Source organism: Hipposideros armiger, unplaced genomic scaffold (assembly GCF_001890085.2).
Source record: "Hipposideros armiger isolate ML-2016 unplaced genomic scaffold, ASM189008v1 scaffold_15, whole genome shotgun sequence".
Classification (NCBI taxonomy): Eukaryota; Metazoa; Chordata; class Mammalia; order Chiroptera; family Hipposideridae; genus Hipposideros; species Hipposideros armiger.
In genome coordinates, this window is record NW_017731365.1 from 3959407 (window position 1) to 3968689 (window position 9283).

General features: G+C 52.5%; 1 protein-coding gene across 3 annotated transcripts in view; it reads left to right on the forward strand.

Moving 5' to 3' along the window:
• The window catches only part of SLC29A3 (solute carrier family 29 member 3), a 42533-nt gene that overhangs the window by 27149 nt on the left and 6101 nt on the right, over nt 1-9283 (forward strand). Inside the window, exons 4-6 of one of the 3 annotated variants that reach the window (XM_019625350.1) lie at nt 5215-5441; nt 6515-6586; nt 8119-9277. In XM_019625350.1, the coding sequence (XP_019480895.1) occupies nt 5215-5441; nt 6515-6586; nt 8119-8210 (391 nt within the window). In that variant the 3' untranslated portion in view covers nt 8211-9277. Of the gene's footprint in view, nt 1-5214; nt 5442-6251; nt 6587-8118; nt 9278-9283 lie in introns of those variants that run through there. The other 2 variants (XM_019625359.1, XM_019625341.1) reach the window with 2 other exon arrangements.

Genomic DNA, 9283 nt, shown 5'->3' on the forward strand with positions numbered 1-9283 from the left:
GCTGGGCTAGCCCAGGCTCACATTAATAAGAACTCCTGCCCCCTTCTAGATCTGGAGTCACTCTCTGAGCCATAACAAGGGGTGACTCCTGGTGACCCCTTGTTATATCACTGAGGATGCACAGCAACCCACGAGGGAGTTGACATTACCCGTTTCCCAAGTGGAAGTCAGGAGATGTGCCCAAGACCACAGGGTCAGTAAGGGGCGGCCTGAGCTGGTATCATACCTGGCACTGCCTCCTCTGTGGTTGTGAGGTTCAGCGGGCTGGGAGCCAGCCTAGGACTGGGCTCAGCTGTGGCAGGGAAGGTTCATTCTCAGGGACCTGGGAGAATAATCTCGAATAAGAGTAATTAGCACTTCTGAGCATTCACATTCTCTAGAGGTATTCTCTCCTTTAGTCCTTGCCACCGCCTAGAACAGGAAGCATTTCTTTGTTTTACAGGTGGGAAAACAGGCTCACAGGTCACATGGCCCATAAGAGGGTGAAGGCAGGATTGGAACTGGGACCCTTCTCCCCGCATCTGTGCCTGGGCCCCCTGCCTCCTAGTTCCTCAGCTTTGCCGCCCCTCCTGCAGCCAGAGCCACACAGCAAACCCTTCACTAAGCCCCACTCTGCACCGGCTTCATGGCTTTAGGCTGCTGGAAGGAAGGAGGTGGTTAGGAAGGTCTGGGGGTGTCTGCAGTGGGGGCCATGGGCCACCCAGATAGCCACCCCCCAACCCCTACCAGGTTGCGTGGGAGCTGGCTCTGAGGGCTGAGCATCACAGGGCACCCTCCAGAAGGGTCCAGCCCACCCCAGGCCTGCCCGCGCCCCGCCCTGGCTCCAGGAGAGGTGAGGGCAACGTGAGCAGTGCTCCCAGGCCTCCACGGGAAGATGGTTTGGGGCTAAGCTATTTTTATTTAATGTACGAGATTGAAATGTCTCCTTTTCTCGCCTCCTGGAGAACCCTGGCTTTCTCTGACTGGCACATCCATAATCGCCAAGTGTTTTATTATGTTAAATCTAGAGCATCATAAATACTTATGAGGAGGAGTTACATCTGGAAGACTTATGAAGAAATCAGTCCCCTGGGGCCCTGAGCCTTCACAGGCAGGGAGGTTGGGGGGGGAGCTGGCAGCCTGGGTACAGCTGGCAGCCCTCTCCAAGCATCTCACATCAGTGTGACCTGTCCCAGGGTCCCAGGGCTGGAGTAGTCACCTTGGTGTTCCCCTGTCCCAGAGCAGAACCACCGACAGCAGGGCAACACTTGTCTAGACTTGCCCTAAAATCCCCAAAGTGTCACCATCCCCTGGGCCACCTTCCCTGCCTGGGGGTGGGAGAGGCAGAGAGTGAAGCCAGTACGCCCCCAATAGTGCATGTGGGGCTAGCTTGCATGGGCACATTTCATACAGCTTTACGAGCATAGCCCCAGGCGTAGGGCCCCGTGGATGAGGCTCTCAGAGGAGAATGGGTTATGCAGCCTGTGATGAGCTGGTGAGCAGACCTGTGCAGGTGAGTGGCCTTATGGGTGGGGAGCAGAGACAGAGTTGGGAGCCGCATGGTATTTGTAACGCATGTGCCATTTACCTTCTCGTCCCCCACTCTCCCCTTGTCGCCGGCTCTGGGGGCTGGGTAAGAAGTTCCCCAGCTCTTTCCAAAGCCACCTTCCTGTTCAAGCACCTAATTACCTTGTGGTGACAGGCCCAGGAGAGCTCCTTTGAGACTAGCTAGCGGCATTCCTAGGGTGGACTTGTTCTGCTGTGTCTGCGAGGAGGTGGTTAGAGGCAGAGGCCATTCCTGAGGCTGGCTGGAGACGCTGCAGATGCTCACAGCTGTATCCTTGCCATGCTGAGGGGCTCGAAGCAGAGCGACTGGGAGGCTCAGGCCCCCTGTGAAAGCCGCTGCTGCACTGCTGATGTCCTTGCTCGTTAATGTGTGCATCCAGCAGGTAGTTGCCAGGCGCCTACCAGGCCCTGTGCCAGCCCTGGGGACGAGAACTGGACAGGCCCTGTCCTTGCGGTGCTCCTCGTACCTCATCTGTCCTGTGCCTTCTGGCCCTAAGAACTGTTCAAACTTCGGGGCCTTTGTCCCCAGCCTGTCTCTCCACTTGAATTTCTGCAGTTTTAAAGTCGTCAGCTGGAAGGGCCCTGAGTGTTATCTCGTCTAGCTTCTTTTTCAAGATAAGGAACTGAGGCCCAGAAAGGTTGGATGTTTGCCTGAGGTCACACAGTGAGTTGGGGCAGAGCTGGGCAGGGCTCCGGTCTCCTGTCTCAGGCTCTGTGCCCTGCTGGCTCTTATTTTGGGGGCAGGTAGGGCAGCTTCAGCTTCTGGGAGAGACTGGGGGCGCTGTGTGGCAGCGCTGAGCGTGTAAGAGCACCCTGAGCAGAGGTGAGGCCTGACCGTCAGCCTCCAGGGCACCTGGTGTGCGCTTACATAGACAGCCAGGGTCCTCAGGGGTCCAAGTGTACCATGTGGCTGCCCACCAGCTCCTTCCCAGGCCTAGACCCCTGCACGCCCTCGGAAGATGTGTCTTAGTGTGGGGTTCCCCAGAAACAGACACAGGAACAAGGATTCAAGTGTGCGTGGTTTATTTGGGAGGCGAAGGTAGAGTGGGGAAGGGAGTCCAGGGACGGAAGGCAGCCAGTAACGAATGCCTCGGTAAGCCAGTACCCACGGAGGCGTCTGAGCTGGACCTGCCCGGGGACTCTGGGGTCCACTGTGGAACACACACCCAAGAGGGAGGGAGCTGGGGTATTTATCCACCCACTCCCCAGGCATTGGTGGAAGGCTGGCCTTAGGAGGTGTTAATTACCTGTCACTTGCAGCCTGATTCCAAGTAAAAGGGAGAGCACGTGGGCAGGGCACGCTCAGCGTGTAGCTCCCCAGCTGGAAACCCTGATGTGCCTTTCTGTGCTAGTTAGCAATCTTGGTAACAAACGATGGAGACACAAAAAGGATTTTTTTCATTCTTTACCTGGAAAGTGAAAGTAAGGTCTGCCTCCAGGCACTGCTCCATCTAGGGGATTGCAAACATCCACAGAGGCCCTGCTATGTCTGCTTGGCTTCACCCAGAATGTGGCCCCTCCACCACATAGCTGGCCAGGGGACAGCCAGAAGCCCCAACATAGTCGCAGCCAAGAGGGATCTCGTCTCTACTTTTCAGTCCCAGGGAGGACAGACTGGCCCTGCCTAGCTCACGTGCGAATCCCTGACCCAATCCAGTGGCTGGCAGCATAGGATACTCTGATTACCGCAGACTGGGTTGTTTGTCCATTATTTGTGGCTGGCTGGACACCTACCTCTCCAGGACGACTTGGCATGGAAGGAGTGTTCTTGTGGGGAGGGATGCTGGCAGACAAAGACTGCACGCCCACTCCATGGCCCACCCTGAGCATCAAGTCCTGGCACTCATCAGGTGGACAAGGCCCCCAGGATGGGGCTCTGTGTCTCTCCAGCCTCCTCTGCTTCCAGTCTCACTTGCAGCCAGAGCCCATTTCAGTTCCCTGAATGTGCCACGCTCTTTCTCACATCCAGACACGCCTTACACTCCAGCTCAGGTATTACCTCCAAAAAGCCTGTGCAACTTCTCAGGGTAGGTTTTGTGGCCCTTGGATGTTCCCAGGATGCCCTGTGGCCCTCTTGATGAAGCATTTTGCACACTGGAACAAGATGCCTGTCCCATGTGTGTCCTGTGCCCCCGGAATCCAGAGCAGCGCTTGACACACAGTAGCTGTCCAGTACATACTTGTGGAATGAACACATCAGAGAGGATGCGTGGTAGCACACAGCCATGGCTTGGGGCTCAGCAGACCCGGGTTCTTGCCCCAGCTGCCCCCAGACTCACACCATGACCTTGAACCGTCTCTTCAGTTTCTTGGGTTTTCTTCCCCTTACAAAGCAGAGGCAGCACTTGCTTCCTTCAGCCAGATCAGAAGGAAACAAAGATTAGCCCGGGGCCACAAAAGCACTTTGAAAAAAATCCTTTCTTGCTTTTTATGCTCATCATTTCACACCTATTTATGTACGTATACATTTTTTTCTATCTTTGAAGTCTTTTTTTTTATATCCCCCCCAAAATTGTGTATAACTAATCTGGCTTTTCTCCCAGCCCCCACCCACTGGTTAACAAAAAAATTAACTTGAAGTCCAATCTGGTTTAAAGCTTAATCTAATCTGATGATTGAAACAGCCTCTTTAGATGATGTTCTCTCTCCTTGAAATACAAATTCACTGTTTCTCAGAGAGCCAGCCTTCTCTGCTTCTCCCTGCAGGGTGGTGTCTGGGCAGGTTGGGGACTGGGAGGAGCGTAGGGCCTACATGCTGGGGTGGGAGGTGGGGCTGGCCCTGGGCTGGCTTGGCATCAGCTGCTGCCCATGACAACCGAAACCATCACAGGAGAATCCTGCCCCGGCCCCTTGTCTAGACCACCCATATGTCCTTCATTCCAGAGGAGGCACTAGACTGTCATTCTGAGAGCACAGACTGCAGCCAGACCTTCTAGGTTCATAGCCAAGTGACCTTGGTCAAATTCCTTAGCCTCTCTGACCTCAGTTTCCTTATGGGAAACACATGGGATAGTGTACACATGGGCTAGGTAAAAATACCTATCTATAAAGCCAGTGTGTGAATTCCACAAGTTAGCATATAGAAAACGCTTAGAAGAGTACCTAACACAAATTAAGTACATAGCAAATCATTGCTATGATGCCGATGATGATGATAATGTTTTTCTTCTATTCTACTTCCTCCCCCAACTGCTAAGTATTGGGGGAGGAAGCCCAGTGGGTGGCTGTTCTGTTTAAACACTGGACGAAGCCAGCAGGAGCTCAGCCCTGTGGAAGGAGCGGGGGTGAAGGGGATTGGTCAAGAGCCCTCATGTTCTGACCTTGAACCTCACAGCAAGACAAACACAAACAGTATCCGCTGAGCATTTGCCCTGAGCCGACACTGCTCCCTGCACGCCACACTCTCCCCTCTGGAGATCGTCACAACCACTTTTTCAGACAGATCCAGTCTCCCGGTTGTGCAAATACAGCAGCTGAAACCAGAGAAAACTGAGTCACTTTTCCAAGGCCACCCAGCTAGTGAGCCAGGAAGAGCAGGATTTAGACCTAAGCCTCTTGACTGCAGCGTGGACAGTCCCACCCACTGACATCACCTGCGGCTTCCCCCACCCCCAGCCCAGCATGGAGCCCCCAGGGAGTCTCTAATCGCTTCTGGTGTCCTTGCCCTAGAGTTCCAGTTCATGTCCGTGTGCTGGCCTCGCTGACTATCATGCTGGCCATCTTCGTGGTGATGACCATGCTGGTGAAGGTGGACACCTCCTCGTGGACCCGCAGTTTCTTTGCTGTCACCATCACCTGCATGGCGATCCTTAGTGGCACTTCCATCATCTTCACTAGCAGCGTCTTTGGCATGACTGGCTCCTTCCCTATGAGGAATTCCCAAGCACTGATATCAGGTAAGAGCCTGGATCCAGACAACCAACCAGGTCCGTTCCCTGGGGGACGTGCGAAAGAGCGAGTTGAGCATGGGGCCGCCCTGCCAGGAAAGGAAGTGTTAAGCGCGTTTCCATTATCTCTCATTGTGTAACAAAGCATCCCAGAACTTAGAGCAATAACAGTTGTTTCTTTTTGCTCACAAACGTGCGATTTGAGCAGGAGTTCATGTAGACGGCTCTCCCCTGCTCCACACAGCGTCAACCAAGGTAGCTCAACTGGGACAGGGGGATCTACTTTCTAGATGGCGCGCTTGCCTGGCTGGCACGTTGGTGCTGGCTGTTGGCTGGAAGTTCACCCAGGGCTGGCCGTTGGCTAGGAATTCAGCCAAGGTTCCTCTCCACCTGGACCCTACCACGGCTGCCTGGGCTTCCCCATGGCATGGCTTCTGGGTTGCAAGAGCAGAGACTCCAAGAGGCCTAGGCAGAAGTATCATTTCCTTTTATGACAGCCATTTAGGGCCCCTTCCGCCATAGCCATAAGCCCACCTGGATTCAAGAGGAGACAATACAGACCCACATGCCTCAGTGGGAGAGCATGAAAATCCCACTGCAGGAGGAGAAGTGGGAGGGAGAACACAGCTGCAGCCACTTTTGGAAAACTTTCTGGCTACCGACTGCGTTTCCTGAAACCGATTCCTTTTCTCTCCTTCCCTCCTTCTCCCCTTTCCCTTTTCCTGTCCTTTCTCTTCATTTTTCCTTCCCATTACCGTTTTCCCCTTCTTTTTTTCTTCTTTCCTCCCTTTTGTCTTTCCTTCCTTTCTCATTTTGTAGAAGACCTGCTATGTGCCGGGAATACAAAGATGAGCAAGACTCAGCCTCTCAGGAGCTGGCAGCTTAGCAAACAGACTCCCCCATTACCCCGAACTCTGGTGTTCTGTGGGGGCGCTGAGGTGTGACTGGGGCCAAGCCCTTCAGCTGGAGTTTTGATGCTGATCCTAAGCCTGTTCTCTAGCCCTTAGCAGAGCTGTTCTCTCACCCAGATGTGCCAACAAGATAAACAGGAGCTGGGTCAGTAAGAATCTGTGCTTTCGCAGGAGACCACCACCCTTTAAAGCGAGACCGGGAGCTCGGCTGCTCTGTGCGTCATCTCCACACGTACCTGTCAGGTGAAGGAGTGCTGTGAGCCTTTGCTGCCTTGAGAAGCTTTTCACAGTGAATTTTCTGTGTGCCCATTAACGCATAATGCCAGGTAGTATGTGGCAAGGGTGACAAATACCTCAGCAAGTATATATTTCCGCTCCCACGCCAGGGCCAGACATCACTAATAGATCTCTATCTTTTCTCCTGAGCCTCTAAATCCTTCTCAACGCAGCAGTTACTGTCAGCGGATCAGAGTTCAGATGTGACCTCACATCTGTCGGCCATTTTTGATAGAAGATTAGGCTTCCGGCTCTATCCTGGGAAACCCTTGGGCCTAAAATAAAATAAAAATGGACCCCCTGCCCAGTTTCCTGCATACAATCAGTGTGCCCTAGCAATACTTCCAGAAGGGCACGCCTAGGCTGAAGGAGATGGCCACCAAATGCTGGATTGAATCCCTTCTGCCACCCCAGGCTTAGAGAAGCCCTTGTCCCCTCATCTTCCTCCTGCTAGAGGCCGTACTTTTCAATGCAACATCAGCCTTGCCGGTTAACTCTTCAGGGGCCAGTGACCAAACACACCTTTTATGTTGGCAAGGGGCCCTTCAGGTTCATCTGGCCACCTGTGAATCTCCTAGGGAAGGGGACTCTCCCGTGAACTTTTCAGAGTGTCCATTTTTGAAAAAGTATTGAAATCCAGTACTCACATTTCTGTATTCATTGTCCTGGGCCCTGAGCTGTTGTCATCACTGTGTGAGGCCCCCCTGTGGGCACCCATCACCCTGGAAAGTCCGAGGTGTCCCAGTCTCCCAGAGGCCCCAGTGCCCCCTCACCAGCCCCCGTTGCTTTTCGTCCAGAGGAGCCCATCTGTGAAATCTGCCTGTGTTGGCATCTGAGGAACAATTCATTCATTTTGTGCTGGTGTTTTTTTAAAGCCCTCATTTGCATGTATTTCCATAACTGATGAGATAAAAGGAGGGAGTCATGAAGGATGAGTTCCTGGAGGCCTGGTTTGTTGTTGATGATAATATTGTAAATTCTCTACAAGTTGAGAAGAGAGAGGAAAATCAATAGGCAGTGATGTTAGATCTCTTCCTCGGGGCAGCTGGAGAATGTCTTATTGAGTTTAACCCCAGTTCTTACAAAACGCCCAGGTGGGGATTACAGCTTCTCAGAAGTTGGCAGCCTCTTGGCAGGGTTTACACTGTTGTTGCTGCTTTGATGTAGGAAGGACAGAAATAGCCAAATACCTAACTGGGAATCTGAGAGGATTTATATGGCACTTCTCTGTGCCAGGCACTGTTCTGAGCACTCAACACATAATAATCCTTTTAATCTTCATAATAGCCCTAAGAGATGGGTATTATTAGCATCCCCATTTTACAGATGAGGCAACGGAGGCACAGAGAGGTTAAGTGACTTGCAGAAGTGCACACAGCCAGAAGTGGTAGAGCCAGGATTGGATTCAGATGTTCTGGTTCTTGAGTCTGTGCTCTTAATCACTATGCTAACTTAATATTTCTTTGCCTTCCCCTCAAATTCCAACTTCTGGCTGATAGAGCTCATATTGACAAGATTGAGGAGAAAGGATCACCCATCAGGGCCCCAGGCCATTCGCTGCAGAGCCCCAGGGATGTCAGGCAGAGTGTGAGTGATGCAGTGATGACGGGTGTCAAATGGATGAAGGCTGGAACTATCCCTCTCCCACGTTTGCTCCGTGCATCAATGGGCAGAAAAGTGGTGCCTGGTCAGAGCTACCTAACAAAATAATGACAAAGCACTTCATGCTCACATGAAGCAGTTTGCCTTTGCTGCTTGCCATCAGCCACTTCTTGCTTTCTTGAGAATCAAAATCCATTCATTCTGCCAGTCACTCCAACGGCCAACAGACACTATCCTGATACTAATGGTTGTGCCTGTGTGTTCAGCGCTTTTTCCATTCATTGTCCCACATCCCCCTAACTACAGTCTCATGCCCCACCGTTTTCCAGGCAAATAAATGGAGGCAGAGAGGGGTAAATGATTTACTCACCATATAACACATGTACCTGCCGACTGTCGGCCAGCACAAGTTGACTATCCGTGGTTGGAAGGGCTCAGTGGAAAAGGAAGAAACATCCCTTCTCCCCAAAGCAGCTGTGTGATTGTGGCAAAGAAGGGGACTGGCACGTGTTGAAAATCTGCTATCTGCTGGGCCCTTTCCGAACATCATCCCCATTTTACAGATGAGCAAACCATGGCTCTAATAAGTCACATTTGCCCCCAGGTCCCAGCGAGCGAGTGGCAGAGTCAAGGGTCAGACGTACATCTGTTTGGCTCTTGGACCCCTGGGTCCGCTACAGTTTGTGCTGACCCCCCTGTTAGGCAGCAGTAAGAGACGTGGTGTCACATGCTCACATGGCTCACATATCAACAGAGAATATTTCATGCGGTGGGGCAGCTACATGCATGTGAGTGTGTATAAGTGTGTGATAGCATATGTGTGTGTGCATGCACATGCGTGTTCTCACGTGTATGCTACCACGGCTGCCATGAGGTATAAGGTAAGTTCTGTGAGCTCACAGGTGGGTGGCACAAGGACTTTGTAACCCGTAAGGGCTCCCCAGATAAGATAGCCTGGTTTGGAGGCAGCAGGAGAGCCTGTGCTAGGATATTCCTCTAGCCTCTTCCCCTGTTTGGTTGGTGGATGGTTTGAGCCACGGACAGGGGAGAGGAGGTCTCTGA